General features: G+C 41.7%; 1 protein-coding gene across 2 annotated transcripts in view; it reads right to left on the bottom strand.

Moving 5' to 3' along the window:
- Positions 1-16,407, bottom strand: part of LOC134348583 (integrin alpha-6-like) — a 114,048-nt gene extending 97,641 nt beyond the window's left edge. For both annotated transcript variants that reach the window (XM_063052177.1, XM_063052178.1), the window contains exon 1: positions 16,146-16,407. In XM_063052177.1, coding sequence (XP_062908247.1) covers positions 16,146-16,321 — 176 coding nt within the window. In that variant the 5' untranslated portion in view covers positions 16,322-16,407. The remainder of the gene's footprint in view (positions 1-16,145) is intronic.
- Positions 16,408-23,092: the final 6,685 nt, after the last annotated feature.

A 23,092-nucleotide genomic window follows, 5' to 3' on the forward strand; every position in this document is an offset into this window, starting at 1 on the left:
AGTACTGTGGTAGTATTGATAGAGTTCTAGTTCATTTTGTATTTCATTTAAATATACAATTTGTTACTCAATTAAATGTTAGTTGTCTTTTTTAAATATACCTTTTTAACTAATGTAATACCATGAAACTTCCACTTATTTGGGCCAAAATGTACTCTTCCCGATATGTCCCAATTAACCAGAATTCGCTCTACTTTAAAATCTGCCAGTTACTGGGGTGACAAGGGTTGAAATAGAATTCCATAATGTTTGTGTACTGCATTCCAAGTTGATCTCTTGCTGAACAATAAAGCCTCAGGATCTCGATTGTCATTAAATGGAGACCCAGAAAAGTTTACAAGATTCACATGAAAAAAAGTGTCTTTACTGTTTTTAGAAAAACAAGTCCATTAGCAGAACCCTCAGATGTACAAAGAGAAGGCACAGAATAACATCTAGCCAAGTTATTCTCCAGATCATTAAAACAAGGAGGACCAGTATCAATAATTCATTAAAGCTCTGCCATGATCACTAAAAAGGTTGGGAGTTCCTGATCTTAAAAAAGCCATCAACAGCAATCCCATCCTATCTCCCATTTCCACTGGCCCTCCTCCGACCAGATTCTACCACCCACCTGCACAAAAGGGGCAATTCACAGTGGCCCATTAAACTAACAACCCATATTATTTGGGATGCAGAAGGAAACCAGAGCTGTTAGGGGAAAGCCTTCTACCGAGGTCAGGACTGAACCTAGATCAGTGATGGAGTGTAATGCAATATCACCAGGCCACCCCAAGGTTCCTTAATATCCAAAGGTTTAGCAATCCCAGTCTTGAAATATATTCAGCAACTGAGCATCCGTAACCCTTTAGATTAGAAAGTTTCAAGATTCAGTACCCTTAAGGTGAAGAAATTTCTTCTGATTTGAGTGACCAACATTGTTTTTTTAGAACTGAGACTGTAACTATTGGTTCAAGACACTCCAGCCAGGAGAAGCAACAAGCTTCATCTACCTTCTCAAACCCAAACAAAATGTTGTAAATTTTGACCCAGACTGCTTAATCTCTCCTTGTATGACAAGTTTGTTTGTGAGAACCAGTCTGTGAAGCTTACTTGCACTATTATTGTAAGTACATCTTTCCTCAGGATGAAGAGTTAAGATCTGGAATAATATTCCAGATGTGGTATCACTAGGACTCTGCATATTTCAAGTAAGGTCATCATCCTGCAACAAAGGCCTATATGTCTTCCTAAGTACTTTCTGTAACTGCACTTCAACTTTTAGTGACTCATGTACAAATATACCCAAGACCATTCTAAAACTATAATGTTTTAACCTCTTACCTGCCTTCATTCTACCAAGCTGGAACATCCTCACCTTTTTCTCCATTATGTTCCACTTGCTACTTCCTCACCTACTCATTGTCCATCTGTAGCCCTTTAAAGTGTCTCTGCAAACTCCTCACTGGAGCACACTTCTGTATCAAGTTTGGATAAGCCACAGGTTGTTTCCTTATCTGAATCTCTGATATGGCAAACATCTGGAGCAACCTCACTAACTTCCACAGCAAAACACTAAACAGTCTCCAAATCCCAAAACAACTCATTCATTCCTCTTCTCTGTTCACTGCCCATTAATTAGAATTCAATTCCATGTGTTCTCATTTTTATAAATCACTTGTTTGACTCCTTATTTGAATATGCAAATAATCCATATCCACTGGTCCTATTCTAATAGACAAGACTAAGATTTGTAAATATGATTTCCCTTTGATAAATTATATTGACTATTATTCTAAGTACTCCTTACTATTTCCTTAATATTCCAGAATTTCCTCTACTAATGCTGTCGGGCTAACTGGTTTGCAATAACCACTTTGTCTATCTACTCTTCCTTAAACAGCAGGGACTGTTAGCTTCCAATCTTTAGGAACTGTTCTAGAGTCTATGGAATTTTAGAAAATGACGAGTGCATTCAAAATCCTCTGATGTAGGTCATGAAGCCCTATGGTTTAACTGGTTTTTAGTCATATTAATTTCTCCAATACTATTTTGAGAGAGACAATTCAGATGTGCTTTCATGTGGTTGATGGCTGGATTGAGTTGTTCTCTGAAATTGGCAATCTACTTGCAAGTGTTTTGTCACCATGTGAGAAGTCGTTATCAGTGTACCGTTGAATATGGTGTGTCCTTTGAATGCTTGGCCTTTATAGACCTTTCAATTAGCTGATTTGACGTCATTTCAGAAAATCAATTGTGATGTGGGGAAGAAGCCTCGTTGCTGATGGGTGTGTGATGAACTTTGTGCATTGTGATATGGAATTTTCCCTGTATCAGCTCATACAGAATCGAGGTCTACATGTTTATTTACAGAATTGCTTGGGGAAAACTGCACTTCTATCCCACACCACAATTGAGTTTCCAAAATGACGTTGAATCAGCTGATTAAAAAGTACATAAAGGCCAGGCATTGGGATGACACACCACAATCAACAGCGCACTGACGATGTCTCCTTGCATGGTGACAAAATTCCCAAGATCGGACAACAACTCAACCCAACTATTTTGTTACTAATGCTAATTGCTCTTGAGCCTTCTTTCACTCGACTGAACTGTACTATTTCCAGGAGGTACAATATTTATCTGCGAGGACAAACGAAGTGTCTGCTCAGTTTCTCACCTTATTTACCAATATAATTGTTAATGGAAAAGGTCCACATTAACATTTGCTAACCTTTTCCTCCTTACACAGGAGCAAGCTTCTATATTTCCCAATCTAGCACTATACCTTCATTGCATTTTTTACAACACATAGCTCTGAACATCAGCAAACATGCAGGACAAGAGAAGCTCAGAATGATTTCTGTGGGGAAATTCCATGTGGAGCTTTACAGGAAATCGAGCTCTATAGGGGTAGAGATTAAGGAGGGTTTATGTGCAAGTAAGTAAATCTAAATATGTCAATTGTAAAATGGCAATGCCATCATTCTTGAAAAGCTTATTTGCATTGCTAACAGTTTAAATAAAGAATATTTTTATTGCACAAACTGTTTTAAACAAATCACTCTAAAACAATTACATCTAAGCAATGAGTTTATTTAGTAGTTAATGGAACTCTTATATTGCAGGATATTTGTCAAAGTGGCCACAGCTTGAAAAGATCACTGTACAAGATTGAGCTTCAAAATTTCAAAACAAACAATTCATTCAATTAGGCTTTGGTAAACGACAATTGTACAATTGGCTAGTTATGAAACTAATTGCTTAGTGAGCTAATCTCCTTGCATAAATAAAGGAACAGTTAAATCTTCCGAAATCAGCAAAGAGGAAAACTACCAGAAAATATGCGTAAGTACATTTAGGGTTACTGACAAAGAGACAAAAGTGAAAAAGAATATCACAACTTCACCTGCACTACAATATAAAGGGACACAAACTTGAGTAGATTTAGATCAAAACAAAGAATGTGACTGGATAATTATCCCTCGTGCACTCCTTTACCTTTAGAGTTACCATCCATAAACACTCCTTGGTGTCTCATGCTCCATCTTGTATGAACTAGAGGTTTAAAACCCTGTTGCCCAAGTTCCAGCACAGATAAAATTCCATTCACTCATCACCTATGCGTTTGTCTGGTGCAAACGCTCCTTGTTAAACAGCAACTCCATCTTATAATCCTCATCATCACTGTTTTCAAATGCATTCAAGGCATCACCCTTCTCCATCACTTGAATCTCTCCCAGCCACTAAGATTTTTACATTCCCCCAGTTCTGGTTGCTTGATCAACCCAGTCATCCTAGATTTTAAACTGCTTGGTAATCGGCAAGTGTACCTTCAAATGCCATGGACTTAGGCTCTGGAATTTGCTCCTTGAATTACTTTGCCTTTCTTTCCACCTTTAAAATAGTTAAAAATGCACTTTCCTTAATTTGACTGTTAGCCATAAGAAGTTTGCTAGCACTTCTGTGAACCACTTACAAATAGTTCCACTAGGGGGGAGGGAGGGTTGGATTTTGTTCGTGCAATAGCAGAATCCAATTTATTCATAGTTCACAAACTTCTATGATTACTTGCCTACATGAGCATTTATGGAAGTGAGGTCCATGAAAGGACACAAAAAATGGATCTATACATTTTTATTACAATAAATGTCATACTACATTTGCTATAATCTGTTTCCTATCAAATGGAATTGATAGGAAACACATTAGAGCAAAGATGGCAGCTATGCAACTACTAAAGCCAGTATATACATTTCATTATAAGTTACTTTCCAGCCCAGTCTAATCCCTATTCTGACTTTTTAAACTCTACTACCTGCTTATTACTTCCCCCGGGTCCCCTCCTTATTCCCTTTCTGCTATGGTCCACTCTCCTCTCCAATCAGATTCCTTCTTCTCCAGCCTTTGACCTTACCCACACATCTGGCTTCACCCATCACCTTCCAGCAAGCCTCTTTCCCCTCCTCCCAACTTTTTATTCTAGCATCTTCCCCCTTCCCTCTCACTCCCAAAGTAGTGTTTCAGCCCGAAATATCAGCTGTTTATTTATTTCCATAGATGCTGCCTGGCCTGCTGAGTTCCTCCAGCATTTTGTGTGGGTTGCAATTAAGTATCTTGTTTTCATATCTAAGAAATAGTGATTCCACTGTCCTGTCTCAGTGTTTATTCAATTTTATAGTTGTTCTAATTACTTAATAGTGGCATCAAGAAACAAAAAGTACTCTTTTGCTCATGCCTTGCCTAACAACACTTTCCCCTTCACCATATTAGCTGAGTAAATATTTAAACAATGAACTATTAACAAAACACTGAAGATGTTTATTATATCAAATTCTAAATTCAGCTCACAACTACACCATATTTATTACTTGGAGTGATATTTTTCAATTTATGTAACCAGTGCCACCATTGAAAATACAATTCTTCAATTTTTCATTCACTCTTCAGTTACCTAATGAATTAGTAAACTAAAATTTCTCTTTTAGACACAACACTGAATCCAAGCAGCATCCTCTACCTCAGAACAGACTTCGCAATTCTAACAACGTGATATGTCTGTTAGCATATCAAAGATTTTCACCATTTGTCCTTTTTTAACTGAAGGTGTGCGGGTACCAGGAACTGGTTTGGGAACACGTAACATAGCACACAGGACAGAAATTTAATCCAGCAACCAAAGATCTATATCTAGGAGCTAGAAATGAACTTACAGGAATTTTCACTCCTCCATTCCCAAAAGCACCAGCAACATGAACAACCCTCTTCCAGAATCCAACTCAAATGACCATTTTTCCATGGCGTCAAAAAGTTAACTGACCCAGCAAGGATGGCACGCAGCTGAATAAATTTCATCGATGCCGTAAACAAATCAACAGGACAAAAGGCCTTTCTGACTGTCTAAGATCTACAAACACTCACTTTTCCAGTTTTCATTGAATACATGTCACATTTTTGAATTCAAGTTGATTTATCTCCAGAGGAGACATACTGCCACTGGACAAACCAAAAGATCAATTATAACTCTTTCTGCCAGAAGGAGACCTAGATGGGCAACAATTAACAGAGCAGTAGTGACTGTCTTCCATCTCCTGCCATAAACACATGCACAAACGTGCACTAGCATAGGCAAGCATGCACCTTAAAATATTACGGGTAACAAAAATTACAGTGGATTTCAGTTATCTGGAACATATCAGGACAAGTACATTTTGGGCCAATTAACTGACCCAAAAGTTTGCCAAACTTTCATGGAAATACTTTTAAAAAAAAAGACAAACTACGTAAAACAAGTAACAAGTTATGTTTTTAAGTGAAATACAGAACAAATTAGAACACTACCAATATTACTACAGTACTATAAAACTGTGTGTTAGTTCCTAGTAGTTATCGACAAAGGAAATCATACAGGTTATGCTACCGTGCTCTTTTCACCGCCTTTTAATTCGGCGTTGGTTGGCCCAAATGTACAACATAACACAAGCGTATGCAACTCACACTATTTAAAAAACTGTTCACTCCAAGCACAGTGTAGTGTCTAATTAGCCACACAAGTGCACACGACTGACACTAGTTAGAAACTGTTCAGCAACAGTCTCCTGTCCCAATTAAATGGAAGCATCCCAAATAAATGAAGGAAATCCCAGCTATTTTCCCAATGAGCTTTTGTTCTTTAGGAGTTGACCCGAGTAAGTGGCTGCCCCAAATAACCGATGGTCCAATTAACTGGAATCCAGTATGTATAAACTGAAAGCTTTCTTTATAAATCTGCATAAATATATCCTCACCGCCTTTATAACATACAGCCTCCTATTCCCTTAACTGGGCCGACAAATGATTGATGGCATATGGTGAGGCAACAGAGGTCTATGGAGGCACTTCGAAGGAATGATATTGACAAGGGCTTCATCACAAGATTTTAAATCAGCAATTCAAAAAAGTGCCTAGTTGGTATCCTTGCAAACAATAAAATACTACTTTACAATCTTTCTCAGGGCACATTTAGTATTGATGCTTGATAGGACTCTTCTATTGTGGGCTAAGTAGAAGCATTCCTGCCTCTGAATCAGGTGTTCTCGTCAACGGTAATCCCTCAGCCACCATCACAAAAGTCTTTTTCAAATTGCCTTTACACGAAGCCTGTCATGGTTGTTGACCGTTAATCATTCTGAAATGGCCAGATCTGTGACTGGTGTTTCATAATGTTACAGATACATTAACACTCCCAGCACTCTTCACTCAGAGGGTGGTGAGAGTCTGGAACGAGCTGCCTGAACAAGTGGTGGATGTCACTTCATTTTCAACATTTAAGAGAAGTTTGGATAGGAGGGGTATGGTCCAGGTGTAGGTTGATGTAGGTTTAAATGGTTCAGCATGGACTAGATGGGCTGAAGGGCCTGTTTTGTGCGCTGTAGTTGTATATGACTACAGGTTTCTCATTCCACAAGTAAACATCAACCTCATCACTGCTGGCTTTACCTTGAACGTGAAACCAAACATCAACACTGCGATTTTGCAAGTCCAAAATTAGCTGTGTTTTTGGGCTGGTGTACTTCATGTAAATGTCAATATTTAGTTCAGAGAGTCTCCACAGATGAACGTAAAAGGAGCACGATGACTGAAAAAAGCAAGAGAATGACACAATCTCATTGACTTCCTATCATCAGGCAGAAGACACCGCAGCACAAGAACAAGGATTGTTATCAGCTTCTTCCCCCAGGCTGTGAGACCTCTGAACAGCCTGCTGCCACCCAGTACACATTATTTATGATAGTGCCTGTAGCATTATACTGTCGCATATTTAACTATAGGTCAGCCAACTTTTTCACCTACAGAATATTTTTATTATCTGTTAATACTATTGTGTTAATATCATCTTATGTGCTGTTTGCGATGCACGTACCGTGTATGCTTGAATGACAATAAACTTGAACATGAAACTTGCATTATAATTCAGTCATCAATATAAAAGAACAAACAATATTGACCTTTCAATTTGTTTTAATTGTGCCCAGAAGACTGGCTCAATCAGAGTTGCCCAAGGCCTCTCAGGAGACTCGGGGTTCTGCAAGTCTAGAATTACAAATCATCCAGAATCAACTACACCCTGCAAAAACTCATTTCAGGGAGGTAGCACCACCACCCCCATCTCCCGCAACCCCATATCCCCCCCGTCGACCTCCAAGGGTGTATGTATACAGAACATTTGATTATGAAAGAAGACAAAAATTCATTTGATCACATATTGAAACTTCTTTTATTTATATACACACACACACACACACACTGTGTTGAGTATTTTGTTGGCAGTCTCAATGCAAATAGCTTTTCCATTTCTTTTTCAAACTTTCCTTGTACTGTGATGTGACTTGCTTGGCAGATTTGAGCATTTTGGCAGAAGTCTCAACCTCATAGCAGTCTGTGTCAAAGAATTTGTTAATTTTGCAAGACATCAGATTCACAAGTGTTTTGTGAGACAGCTGATTTCTGAATTCTGTCTTAATGTGACGCACCATGCTGAATGCCCTTTCTACACAATTAGAATTTGGCAGCACCACAAGCAGCTTCATCAACTGGCAGAACTCTTTGAATCTCAACTGCCCTGTGCTCACAGATTTTACTTTGGACTTTAGTGTAGGGGTGAAGTACGTTTTATATTTTTTTTTGGAACACTGCCATGGTGCTGCAGGACACTGAACTGAACAATGAAAGAAAGAGAGGCCGACTGTAAAGCCGACCCACAGAAAACTGATAGGTCTACTTAGCACAAATCAGGATGCTCTCTCTGTCACTCTCTCTCTCCCTCTCTCCTCTCGCTCGAAAAAAAAAATCGATTTCCGGGATATTGTATATAATTTGCGGGCATCAGGGAGCTGCTATCAATATGCAGGAGACTCCCAGAACTTCCAAGAGAGGTGGGATGTCTGCAACTACCAATAACAATCCTAAATTCAATATTCAGGAGGGATAGACATGAAGGAAGGGGAGGTGGGGTGGCGTTGCTGGTTAAAAAAGAGATTAACGCAATAGAAAGGAAGGACATAAGCCGGGAAGATGTGGAATCGATATGGGTAGAGCTGCGTAACACTAAGGGGCAGAAGACGCTGGTGGGAGTTGTGTACAGGCCACCTAACAGTAGTAGTGAGGTCGGAGATGGTATTAAACAGGAAATTAGAAATGTGTGCAATAAAGGAACAGCAGTTATAATGGGTGACTTCAATCTACATGTAGACTGGGTGAACCAAATTGGTAAAGGTGCTGAGGAAGAGGATTTCTTGGAATGTATGCGGGATGGTTTTTTGAACCAACATGTCGAGGAACCGACTAGAGAGCAGGCTATTCTGGACTGGGTTTTGAGCAATGAGGAAGGGTTAATTAGCGATCTTGTCGTGAGAGGCCCCTTGGGTAAGAGTGACCATAATATGGTGGAATTCTTCATTAACATGGAGAGTGACGTAGTTAATTCAGAAACAAAGGTTCTGAACTTAAAGAGGGGTAACTTTGAAGGTATGAGTCGTGAATTAGCTAAGATAGACTGGCAAATGACACTTAAAGGATTGACGGTGGATATGCAATGGCAGGCATTTAAAGGTTGCATGGATGAACTACAACAATTGTTCATCCCAGTTTGGCAAAAGAATAAATCAAGGAAGGTAGTGCACCCGTGGCTGACAAGAGAAATTAGGGATAGTATCAATTCCAAAGAAGTAGCATACAAATTAGCCAGAGAAAGTGGCTCACCTGAGGACTGGGAGAAATTCAGAGTTCAGCAGAGGAGGACAAAGGGCTTAATTAGGAAGGGGAAAAAAGATTATGAGAGAAAACTGGCAGAGAACATAAAAACGGACTGTAAAAGCTTTTATAGATATGTAAAAAGGAAAAGACTGATAAAGACAAATGTAGGTCCCCTGCAAACAGAAACAGGTGAATTGATTATGGGGAGCAAGGACATGGCAGACCAATTGAATAATTACTTTGGTTCTGTCTTCACTAAGGAGGACATAAATAATCTTCCAGAAATAGTAAGGGACAGAGGGTCCAGTGAGATGGAGGAACTGAGCGAAATACATGTTAGTAGGGAAGTGGTGTTAGGTAAATTGAAGGGATTGAAGGCAGATAAATCCCCAGGGCCAGATGGTCTGCATCCCAGAGTGCTTAAGGAAGTAGCCCAAGAAATAGTGGATGCATTAGTGATAATTTTTCAAAACTCGTTAGATTCTGGACTAGTTCCTGAGGATTGGAGGGTGGCTAATGTAACCCCACTTTTTAAAAAAGGAGGGAGAGAGAAACCGGGGAATTATAGGCCGGTTAGCCTAACGTCGGTGGTGGGGAAACTGCTGGAGTCAGTTATCAAGGATGTGATAACAGCACATTTGGAAAGCGGTGAAATGATTGGACAAAGTCAGCATGGATTTGTGAAAGGAAAATCATGTCTGACGAATCTCATAGAATTTTTTGAGGATGTAACTAGTAGAGTGGATAGGGGAGAACCAGTGGATGTGGTATATTTGGATTTTCAAAAGGCTTTTGACAAGGTCCCACACAGGAGATTAGTGTGCAAACTTAAAGCACACGGTATTGGGGGTAAGGTATTGGTGTGGGTGGAGAATTGGTTAGCAGACAGGAAGCAAAGAGTGGGAATAAACGGGACCTTTTCAGAATGGCAGGCGGTGACTAGTGGGGTACCGCAAGGCTCAGTGCTGGGACCCCAGTTGTTTACAATATATATTAATGACTTGGATGAGGGAATTAAATGCAGCATCTCCAAGTTTGCGGATGACACGAAGCTGGGTGGCAGTGTTAGCAGTGAGGAGGATGCCAAGAGGATGCAGGGTGACTTGGATAGGTTGGGTGAGTGGGCAAACTCATGGCAGATGCAATTTAATGTGGATAAATGTGAAGTTATCCACTTTGGTGGCAAAAATAGGAAAACAGATTATTATCTGAATGGTGGCCGATTAGGAAAAGGGGAGGTGCAACGAGACCTGGGTGTCATTATACACCGGTCATTGAAAGTGGGCATGCAGGTACAGCAGGCGGTGAAAAAGGCGAACGGTATGCTGGCATTTATAGCGAGAGGATTCGAGAACAGGAGCAGGGAGGTACTACTGCAGTTGTACAAGGCCTTGGTGAGACCACACCTGGAGTATTGTGTGCAGTTTTGGTCCCCTAATCTGAGGAAAGACATCTTTGCCATAGAGGGAGTACAAAGAAGGTTCACCAGATTGATTCCTGGGATGGCAGGTCTTTCATATGAAGAAAGACTGGATGAACTGGGCTTGTACTCGTTGGAATTTAGAAGATTGAGGGGGGATCTGATTGAAACGTATAAGATCCTAAAGGGATTGGACAGGCTGGATGCGGGAAGATTGTTCCCGATGTTGGGGAGGTCCAGAACGAGGGGTCACAGTTTGAGGATAGAGGGGAAGCCTTTTAGGACTGAGATTAGGAAAAACTTCTTCACACAGAGAGTGGTGAATCTGTGGAATTCTCTGCCACAGCAAACTGTTGAGGCCAGTTCATTAGCTATGTTTAAAAGGAAGTTAGATATGGCCCTTGTGGCTACAGGGGTCAGGGGGTATGGAGGGAAGGCTGGGTTCTGAGTTGGATGATCAGCCATGATCATAATAAATGGCGGTGCAGGCTCGAAGGGCCGAATGGCCTACTCCTGCACCTATTTTCTATGTTTCTATGTTTCTAAATCAATCATGATTTCTATTACTCATGAGACACACACAAAAGTCAATTTTCACCCAACTATTTCTGGTTCAAATCATCAAAATCCTTGACTGGACCAGAGAAGGGGGAAAAAAAAGTCTATGGTTTAAATAAAAATGAATTTAAATTTCTCCCTTATAAAGTTACACCATTTCATTTTTCATGAATAGCAATGTATTTCTTTCTTTGAAAGCCAACTTGTTAAAAAAATCCCTGTCTCAAAAAATTTGTCAAGAGTTTCCAGAAACATACCTGTACATCCTAAATATTAAATGTGTTCTTCCTCACAAATATCTTGGAACTTGAACCCATTGTGGAAGGACCGTTAGTTAACTAGTTAACTAGTTAACTAACAATCTGACAGTCACATTCACATAATAGTATCTCTCAGACAGTCTCCTCCTTCACTATCTCTAGTCATGTTCGATCCTACAAGCAAGTTAATATTGCCATCGCTCACTTTGACAAAACCAGAGAAAGTTAATGGCTGCTAAACTGAAATTTTCCAAGACAACTTTATCCCACTGTTGAGCAGGCTTCTGTGCTTCTCGTCAACTGCCTCTATAGCCTCAACACTCTCCTTGCAGCTGCCTAACCTCTACCCAATATAGACAGTATCCATTCACTTAGCTGTGTGACCCATGTAACCCATTAGACCTGCCCTCACCATCCCCCCATCAAGCTCCAAGAGCTTCCAAGATGGTGCAGGCAAGGGCCAGACACAGCCATGTTTTACAGGCAGCTAACAAAACTACTAAATATACTTTTTCTGCACTATGATCACTGCAATCGACAACCTGCAATTTCCCTTTGGGAGCACTGCTTTTGAACTATCCATGTGACCTGGGATTTTTGTGGTACGGAATCTCAAGAATGCAGATATGACCGCAGCAACCATTGGTAAAGTGGACTTGGGGCCAAACTGAAAGTTTGGGCCAGATTGACACAGCAGGGCCTGGGCCCAACAGCAGAAAACCAGTGGTAAACCAATTTAAACGGAGTTAGATTAAAAGGATTAAGGCATGGAGGCCAAAGGCTAAGGACAAACTAGTGTTCAGCTCACAATTCCATGCGACACTCAGCGCTGAACCTGGCTTTGCGGCTTATAGCCATCGAGCTCCTGGACTATTGTCAGCGCCGAACCTGGCTTTGCGGCTTATAGCCATCGAGCTCCTGGACTATTGTCAGCGCCGAACCTGGCTTTGCGGCTTATAGCCATCGAGCTCCCGGACTATTGTCAGCGTTGAACCTGGCTTTGCGGCTTATAGCCATCGAGCTCCCGGACTATTGTCAGCGTTGAACCTGGCTTTGCGGCTTATAGCCATCGAGCTCCCGGACTATTGTCAGCGCTGAACTGGCTGTGAACTTAGGTTCGGAGACTGTGGTTCATGTTTGATGTTTTATTTATTTACCTTTTTATATTGTTTGCACGATTTGTTCTTTCTTTCTTCACACACTGGATTGTGGTGTCATTGTGGTGTGGGTTTTTTTTGCGAATTCTTTGTTTGTTTGGTTATTTATTGAGATGCGGTGCAGAACAGGCTCCTTGAGCCACACTGCCCGGCAATCCACCGATTTAATCCTACGCTAATCGCAGGACAATTTACATTGACCAATTAACCTACCAATCGGTACATCTTTGGACTGTGGGAGGAAACCAGAGCACCTGGAGGAATCACAGTGAGAATGTACAAACTCCTTGCAGGCAGCAGCAGGAGGTGGCTGCCTGCAAGATAAATCTTAGCGTTGTATATGGTACACATAATAAATGTACTTTGATAATAAGTGTATTTTAAACCTTAAAACTCCAGTTCTCATAACACTGAACTGAAGTAGCAAATCTTTGAACTTGCATCCTTCAGTCTTCGCACTTTGGCCTATAATGTATTCAATCTGCACTAGTTTGCAGAGATTTACTTGTTCAGATCCCTCCGCAAAACTCTTCCAACAGTTTCCCCTCATTACTCACTTCCGTGCCTTTCACCAAGACCTTTCTGCAGTAAACCTGGTCTAACTCTTTATCTACTTCTTGCCATCTAACTTTATTTAAGTATCACCTTAGGCTACACTCTCCATTTAAAAAGGCACCCTTTGCATTGTTGTAACTTGTGGATCTTATGAAAATAAATCAAGCAATATGCAAGTCAAGCATTTCAGTGTACTTTAGTATATGTGACAATAACAAGTTCATATAAGGTCAGACAGATGTATACAATATACATCCTGAAATTCTTTTTCTTTGCAAACATCCACAAAAACAGAGGAGTGCCCCCAAAGAATGAATGACAGTTACACGTTAGAACCCCAAAGCACCCCCAGCTTCCCCCCCACACATAAGCAGCAGCAAGGTAACGACCCCCCCACTATCAAAAAAAGCATCATCCCCCCACCAAGCACTCAAGCATGCAGCAAAGCATCAATAAAGACACAAACTTGCAGTACCCCAAAGACTACTCATTCACCTGATATTTGACATACCACAGGAGGCTCTCTCTCCCCAATAAGGGAAAAAGAGGTGTCCCTGCTTCAAAGTGAGCAGGGACCAGTTCCAACTTGTTCTATCACGAACACGTCAGAACCAACTATGCTCCGCTACACAAAATGCTGAAGAAATTCAGGTCGGGCAGCGCCCATGGTGAGGAACATTCAGCATTTTGGGCCAAAGGTCTCAGCCTGAAATATTAACTGTTTGTTCCTTTCTAAACTGATTGTTTCCTGCCAAAATGTTTCGGCCCGAAACATTGACTGCACTCTTTTCCATGGATGCTGCCTGGCCTGCAGAGTTCCTCCAGCATTTTGTGTGCCTGGATTTCCACAGCATCTGCACGATCTCATGTATATTGCACTTCACCTTTTATTAGCTATATTCATTTTAAGGAATACTGGATTCAAAGGCAGAGCCAGCATTTAATTGCCCTTCCCTAGTTGCCCTTGATAAAGTGAAGGGTGAGCCCATCATATTGAACTGTTGCATTCCTTGAGATGTGGGTGTACCCTCAATGCTGTGAGGGAGCTCCAGGATGAACAAAGGGCAATAGATGCTGCGTGGTTTGGAAAGCAACTCCTAGGTAGTGGTGTTCCCATGCCCTTGACCTTCTAATTGATAGGTCAGAGTTTGGAAGGTCTTGTCCAAGGAGTCTTGATGTGGACCTGTAGATGGAGTTCAGTAATGGAAATACCATTGGACATTCGAGGTTAATGGTTGGATGTTGTCATTGCCTGGTATTTGTGTGGTCTGAATGTTACTTTGTCAATCATCAGCCCAGATGGGATCTAGTCCAAGTCTTGCTGCGTTTCGATCTAGGCTACCCCCTTTTCCAAGGAATCACAAATGATGCTGAACATTCTGCAATTATAAATAAACAACCTAGTACCTCCAGACAGCATGACTGGAGGAAAATCATTCATGCAATAATTGAAGATCTTGGGTGTGGGGCGCTACCGGGAGGAACCTCTGCAGCTGAAATGATTGACGTCCAACCACCACAACCATCTTCCTATGTTGTATGACCCCCAAGAAACTGAGGATTTTTGGGCTATTTGAAGCCACTCAATCAAAGGCTGCTTTGACGTCAAGGGCAGTTACACTCCAATCACCTCTGGAGTTCAGCTTTTTTTCTCAATGTTTGTACCTTGGCTGTAAGTAAGATCAGGGGCTGAGTGACTCCGGCAGAACCTAATCTTTCAAAACAATCTGGTTGCGACAGATGTGACACAATTTTCCAAATAATCCAGAAACTTTTAAAAAATCGAGGATACAAGGGATTAAACAGAAAAATCGAGTTTAATGCAGAGTAAGTGCTGAAGGGATTCTCAGACCTCCGCGATTTGTCGCAGGGTCGTTAATTCGAAGGAAAAGGAACGCATTCAGCAGCTTTTGCTTTCAGAGGAAGGCACCGGCGCCGCCGCCCGCCACCGCACCGACTGAAGGAATTGCTGTGGGTGTGGGCTGACGTCATGGCCCGCGACTCTCCGCAGCGCCATAGCAACGGGATTCCGCCGCCCGGGCGGGCGAGTCGGAACTCACAGCTCCTCCCTGCCACCGCCCCTCATCTTCACCTCAGCCAACTCCTCCCCGACACCACCCCGCCATTTAATTCAAGTCGGCATGCTCCGAGCCGATCCCTGCTCATGAAAGCTGCTATCATCAAACTGTCGCTGCAGCGCAGCGGATCAGGAGTGCCAACTATTTTAGAGCGAGAAAGAAAAATGAAGTTTACAACAAAAACCCGGCCAGTGACAACGCTAAAGGCTTCAGTGGAACATTTTACTCCGAGAGCAACTTTTAACGCTTCTGCAATTAAAACACAGCAGTTAGGATAAAGTTTCTGACCCTTGCACTGAAGACAATTGTTTGGGGTCACATCTCAGCTCCAGTGCAACTTTAGAAGATTTTGTGACTTAGTGGTGGTGTATGTGGGGGGAGGTAGTCGGCGCTGCCCTGCGTATCAATGATCGCTTCACCTTCAACCAGTATGCTTTCTTTAAACGATGCAGGGCCATCCTGTTGCATTCTTCAATAAAAGAAATCCCCAAGGTTCACATTACTAATATTTTTTTAATATCAAGAAGCCCCGCAGTTAATACTACAAGCCCAACATAAATCAAAGTGAATCAAAGACCGTTTTCGGGCACCCGGGCCCTGAGCAGCGTCACTACGGGTTTAACGAGCGACGCTCTGGAGTGGCGAGGACAACCTCTGCACCGAGCGCCGGCCGTGTACAGGTACTGCGACTGCCGGCGGAAACTCCTCGCTGCACTTAGTTCAATCTTGAGCACAAGCTTAAGATCCGATAAACCTGTTCGAACGGAGTAACTTCAGTTAAAGTGTGCGAGGGTATCCCGGCTTAGACCACAAAGCGCAGACTTTCCACTTACATTCCTCTCTAGATTCTGAAAGTACCAACTATCTTCTCCAATCAAGCGAATTCAATTGTACAGATACTTACATTATTTTATCTAACGGTTTTAGCTGCCGGTGCAAAGCAAGGGAAAAACCAAACAGGCTGGAGGGATCTCCGGTTTTCTTGATGACATTTTCCGTATCCAAATTAAAAGCTGAAGTCCACTCCTTGAGGGAAAACAAAGACAGGTAGATAAGAAGCCACTGCTCTGCGGCCGCCATATCAGCAAAGTCTTCTAACCCCTGTGAAAGTGCTCCTAACGTTAAGTTCCCTGTCTGATTCTTATTCCGAGTAGCCGCGTTGTGTTGCAAATCACATTATAAAGCCTCGCTTTGCCCCGCCCATCTCTGCCACTATCGATGCCTCACTCGCTTCAATAAAGTTAAACCGACCCCAGTCCACAGCACCAATCCCTCCACCCCATCCCAATCCAACTTGACTTTCTTCTTTCCAGTACTACGCGTCGCTCAAACTTGTCCCATTTCAACGAAACATGGACGTCTAATGACTGCAGATATTTCAATCACGAAGAACATGCCCATGGATATTTTAAGTGATTTACCTTGTCATTGTGAAGTATTCTGTGAAAATGTTTGCGTTAGCGTTGGGAACTTATACCGTTCAATAATCACCCCCTACTCCTAATCATGTCGATAACTGTATCATATCAGATATACAATATTTGCAAATATGTCATAAATAATTGAACTTTTTTTAGTTGAAACTTAAAAAGGAGATGATGGGGAAAGACATGGCCAAACTTTCTTACAAATTGCTTTATTTTCTAGATGAACAAAACAAACCCTTCTTTAGACTTTCCACAGTTTTGAGTATTTCATTAAGATACCAATCAAACCATGTCCTTTTAGTTTAAAATCTGAGATCATTATGTTCTTCACATCTTTTAAGGTAAGATTAGGGAGAGAAAGATGGGTAGAGATTATTAAAGGGAAATGAACAAAAAAAAAGAACCTAACTTTAGGTGAAAATTCTATACATGTGTAATAGTTCCACTTAATATCAGAAAAATGCATATAACATACAACCTGAAATCTTTGTTCTTCACAGACATCTACAAAAACAGAAGAGTGTCCCAAAGGTTGAGTGACAGTAAAAACATTAAAACCCCAAAGCCCCCTACTACCCCTTCCCATCCACTAGCAGCAGCAAAGCAGCCAACCCTCTTCCTCCCCCACTTACTTCTGCAAAAAAAGGCATCAGTACTCTCCACCCACCAAGCCCCCAGAAAAGACCATGATCTGCAGTGCAACAAAAACTCATCGTTCACCCAATAATTCGACATACCACACAGGCTCTCTTTCTCCCCAATAAAGGGACAGAGAGGTATCACCCTTTCACAGCAACAGGGGAAATGTAACAAAACAACTTGCTGATTTGCATTGATAAAGTCTGCCATGTCGCCTTTTTTTTCTGAGTTCTCCGACTTGAGAATGGGCAACAAACTCGACCCCACTAACAAGAAAGAGAGAGAAATTTGCCAAGTACAGAGCCCCTGACAGCCGATCCGCTGTTCCCCATGTTCTGTTTTCTCCTGCGACACTTCAGTCAGTGGCACCAGCATAGAGTCAGTCGGCTTGCCCAGAGGGCCGCGAAGCCTCGGAACCCCAGTGGTGCGCTTGTCTTCCAGGCCGCATCCAAAAAGTGGCTGGTCATGATCACCACCTCAGAAATGGGCCCCACCATCACAAAGAACCGAAGTCCAAGTGCAGCTCGAGGGAAGAGTCTCCAACAGAGCCCTATCCACCTTGTAAAGAAAAAAGAGAGACAGTAAAGGTAGAAATTAAGCTGTTTCCGCAGATGAGCTCGAAGGGGTCAGTGTTAAGCACCAACGTAGCTCCACCCTATCAAGTAAGTAAAAGGTCTGGGGACTGGGAGATCTTGGCAGTAAAGGTGGACAGAATGAAATTGCCTGACAAAGTGATTCCCACAGTCTGTGTTGGGTCTCACTGATGTAAATAGGCTGCACCAGGAGCACCAGATGAAACAATTGAGAACAATGCATTCATAAGTGAAGCACAGCATCACCCGGTTGATTGTTTGGGGCTCTGAGTGGTGCTGAGGGAGGAGATATAGATGTAACCACATGTGACGTGGTAGATTGTTCCTTACTTCCAAGTCATGCCTCATTGACTGTTGAAACAAACAGTGATGGAAATCAGTGTCAGGAACTTTAGTCTAAAAACATGAATGCAGCACAAGAAAAAATATCAATTGGAGACTCAATTCATCTTAAAGTGGAATATTCTGCCGGATGTACTGTTAGTGGAAAATTGAGCAGTCGAAACCAAGAATCATCAAGATTGCAGCCCTATTCCTCTCAATCAGTACCGAATCCTAAAATTTACGCTCTTTAGTTCACCTTAACTCGTGAGCTCTGTTGATTTCCTTGCATCCATGATACACAGCAGTAACTTGACCTCCCAGACATATTTGAGGACAATTACAAATACATTTTATTTTTTCTTCCAGTATGGGATGGAGAATAACTGCATGCAGTAGCAAAGAAACAGGGGGTATGAGCAGATGTGCATGGAGAAGATAATGTTGGTCAGAGCAAAGGGCAAGCCTGGAGATGTTATTGAGGAAGGTATCTTCAAAATGTGTTGCCACACTTCTTCCTCATCCATATTCATGGTAAACAGATTGGCACTGGTGACATCAATAAAATTAAAATACATATGAAATAAGTGCCCTTCTTTTAAAGGGGCCGAACCAAAATATCAACTCGTTTAACACTTACACTACCTCTGTATTTTCAACTTGCTTGCTCAAGTTTTGGATAAAATGCAACTTCTTCGAAATAATTCAAATTCAGTTGTCATTCAAGCCATACATGAATACAGCCAAACAAAACAGTGTTCCTCCTAGGCCAAGGTGCAAAACATAGTACCAACAATCATACACAGCACAAGGCACCAATAGCACACATAACTGGCAGTAAACATACAGTTACACAAAAAATATAATACTGACCAAGTCCCTCAGTGTCATGTCCTGTAGGTTGGTGGTGCATAGATTTTGAGGGCAAAAGCAAGGCCGCAGCATTCCCCAGACAAACAGAATCCAGCTTGTCCTCTCCTCCACAGAGGACACTAGAGGGCAGCACTGATAGGAGGGGCCAGCCTTCAACCCAGCATGGACACCCGCGCCACACTGTCTCTGGCATCTCCTCTCCTGAGTGGCTGCAACAGGTGATGCCGCAGCGTGAGGCCTAGTCTGCACTGCAACCAAGGCCATGCAATCTGCCCACCATGGGTCACGCTGATTAACCAATGAACTGGACCTGCAGTATTCTTCATTACCAACGTTCAACAGGGTCTTGTGCTCACAAGAAAAACATCTAAGACAATCGCTTGCTGTTAGACTATACAGCGCTAGTTTCACACTCTGACTCCGATGCCTTTCTGTAGCAGGCAGCAACACAGTCAGCACTAAGTCCAGCTCCTCTGCTGGTGGGGAAGATCTGCTGTACTTGAAATTCTTAATATCCAACAGGGTCTTGCGATCATAAAAAAGACATTTTAAAAAGATAATAGTACCTTTAGTTGGACATGGAGAGGCTGCTGTGTCCAAATACACTGCCATCTTATTGGAGTTTATCAAATATTTGTGTTCACTGGCAGACCCTTCACTCACTCACCAGTAAAGCAATCACCTTACCTAGGTTTGTTGAATCTGATTATCTTCAACATTATCAATTTTCCCTCCTTCCATCCCCTCTCCTAAAGAGGATGTCTGCTGTTTTATTCTCAATGGAGTCAGTCCCTATCTCAGATCTTACGCTCTCCTGTGTCATGGATACAGTCCTCCCCACCAAAGAGGACATCTGTTTATTTGTTTTGCGATTCAGAGTGGAACAGCTCTTTCAGCCACGCTGCCAGCAACCCACTGATTTAAACCTAGCCTAATCATGGGTCCATTTTTACAACGACCAATTAACCTACCAACCGGGATGTCTTTGCACTGTAGGAGGAAACCAGAACATTCAGAGCAAACCCATATGTTCACTGGGAAGACATGTAAATTCCTTACAGATGACTTTCGAATTGAATTCTGAACTCCAACTATTGCACCCTTCAACTGATGGTGTATCAAGAAGACAGTGTCCATTATTAAGGACCCACACCATCGGGAACAAGCCCTCTCTTCTCATTACTACTATCAGAGAGGAAGTACAGAAGCCTGAAGACACATACAGGAACAAATTCTTCCCCTGTCTTCAGAATTTTGAACAGTTCATGAACCCATGAACACTACCTAATTATTCATTTCATTTTACACTATCTTATTTATTTAGTAAGTTATAGTAATGTTATTTTTTTTTCACTGTACTGCTCACATAAAACAATGAACTTCAAGTCACATAAGACAGTGGTAATAAGATCTTCTAACACTCTGAAAGTAAAACAAATATTAAGATTTGGGAAATCCAGAATAAAAATAGAAGAGTCTTCAAACTGAAACGTTAATTCTGTTTCTCTTTCCAATGTTGCTATCTGCCCTGAGTGTTTTTGACATTTTCTGTTTTTATTCTGTTACTCTCATTAGTCATCCTCCTTCACTGTGTTCTTCTGGTAACACTGAGACGATTATACATTCAGTACCCAACAAGATGATGACCAAAATGGAAATTGGCATTCCAGTGTAAACAGAGGAAGGCTTCTTCTTCAGGTTGAGAATGACTTGCTTCCACGCCATGGATTCTTCTTGGGTTCTTTACTGTTAACAAATCTTGAAATATTTTGATGTCATGATAGATAGATGCTATATTAGTCGGTCTTTTCTCTTTCTATATAGTTGTCTTTTTGTTCAACTTCTTCAACTTTGCAAACTCTGCCACAATGGAAGCAAGTTGTACATTCATTCTGCTTTAAGTACATGATTTCTGCACACTCCTGTCGTGGAAACATACACTCAATGGCCACTTTATCGGATGCCTCCTGTACGTAATAAAGTGGCCATTGAGCATATGTTCATGGTCATCTACCGCTGCTGTTGTCAACCTGCTTCAAGGTTTGATATGTTGTGTGTTCAGAGGTGCTCTTCTGCACACCACTGTTGTAATGTGTGGTTATTTGAGTTACTGTCACCTTCCTGTCGGCGTTATCCAGTCTGCCATTTTCCTCTGACTTCTCTCATTAACAAGGCATTTTTGTCCACAGAACTGCCACTCACTGGATGCTGTTTTTTTGTTTTTTCACACTATTCCCTGTAAACTCTAGAGACTTGTGTGTGAAAACCCTAGGAGATCAGTAGTTTCTGAAATACATAAATCAACCAATTTGGCACCAGCATTTCTTTCCTCATTCTGATATTTGGTCTGAACAGCAACTGAACCCCTTGAACCATGTCTGCATGCCAGATGATTGGCTGAGACATATTTGTATTAATGTAGCCTGGGGAAAAGTACGCACTCAGGACAACAAAGACTTTTTCGGGTTTTAATTCCTTTATCGGTTTTCGATGTTTAACTGCCAGAAGAGGGTCGCGAAACAAAACCAATGAACTTACAACCAGTTCTTGTCGTTACAATCTCAGTTTAACTTTCAATTCACACCCTTGTGTATGGACAGAATTGCGTATGCAGTATAAAAATTACCAGAAGTAATACGGTACCGATACGGTACAAATACGGTAGTGGCAATCCTGAAGGAACACAATACAAACAACATTAGAATCCCACCCACCCTGCATCTTATACATAACAGTGAAAAAGGTAAGTGAATACATCTCATCTAAGACGTACACACATGTTGAACTTCTGAACAGAGACTAAACATTCACGTTACGCGGTTACATGCACAATCAGTCCTGATACAATAAAGTTAGACAAAAGGTACACTTTGGCACAACTTTTACAAGGTATTACCTGGTAGTTAAATTACAGGAAGACTGACCTCCTTGGATGGTGAGGAACTTGGTATAAGCCACGCTACCCAGCGTTGATTTCGTCACCCGTGGAACTCTAAAGCATCCACATGTAAAACATGTCAAGTTACCGATATTCTCGATCCACCAACAAGCATAAGCAAATTCACATGGATGTTGTCAATTAATGCTCACCTTTCCTCACCATGCCCAGCCTCGGGAGGAACCCAATTCCAACGCCTTACCACGTCTTCAGCAGAAAGCAAAATGGTCTCCCCACTATCCCGTGCTTGCATAATGACATCATCGTCTCCCTTAAAGGCACAGGCAACTATTCTAACATTACCCAGATGGATGCCTAAGTACACTTTTAACGATACTGAATAAGATCAGACGGTCACCCGGTTACATTAACAACAAGGAATACAGGAGTACTTAACAAAGTGGGCACAGAGTGTAATTTATGGTAGCCATCCAATGCTTTTGAAGTGCCCATGGTCAAGTGACCATCACCGAAAATGTACTGGAGAATGGGAATGATTTCTGTTCAATGAACATGGAGCAGCACCGAAAATAATAAAAAACTTCAAATTCTGGAAATCTGAAATGAAAACAGAAGGTGTTTAAAACACTTAGCCAGTAACTAGTACGTATGGAAAGAGAAGCCTTCAGGTTAGTGACTCTGTAAATGAACTATTCTGACATTAACTATGTTTCTCTTTACATAGATATTGCCCCACTCTGACCTTTCACTTCCTCTCACCTGCCTGTTACTTCCCCCTGGGTCCCCTCCTCCTTCCCTTTCTTCTATAGTCCACTCACCTCTCCTATCAGATTCCTTCTTCTCTAGCCCTTGACCTTGTCCATCCACCTCGGTTCACATACCACCTTCCAGTTAGCCTCTTTCTCCTCCCCCCCCGCACCTTTTTATTCTTGCTTCTTCCCCCTTCCTTCTCAGTCCTGAAGAAGAGTTACAGCACGTTGACTGTTTTCCATGGATACTGCCTGACCTGCTGAGTGGATTGCATTGCTTTGGATTTCCAGACTCCGCAGACTTTCTCATGTTTCTCTTTACATAACTGACCTACTGAGTGTTTGAAGAA

Source organism: Mobula hypostoma, chromosome 6, assembly GCF_963921235.1.
Source record: "Mobula hypostoma chromosome 6, sMobHyp1.1, whole genome shotgun sequence".
Lineage (NCBI taxonomy): Eukaryota > Metazoa > Chordata > Chondrichthyes > Myliobatiformes > Myliobatidae > Mobula > Mobula hypostoma.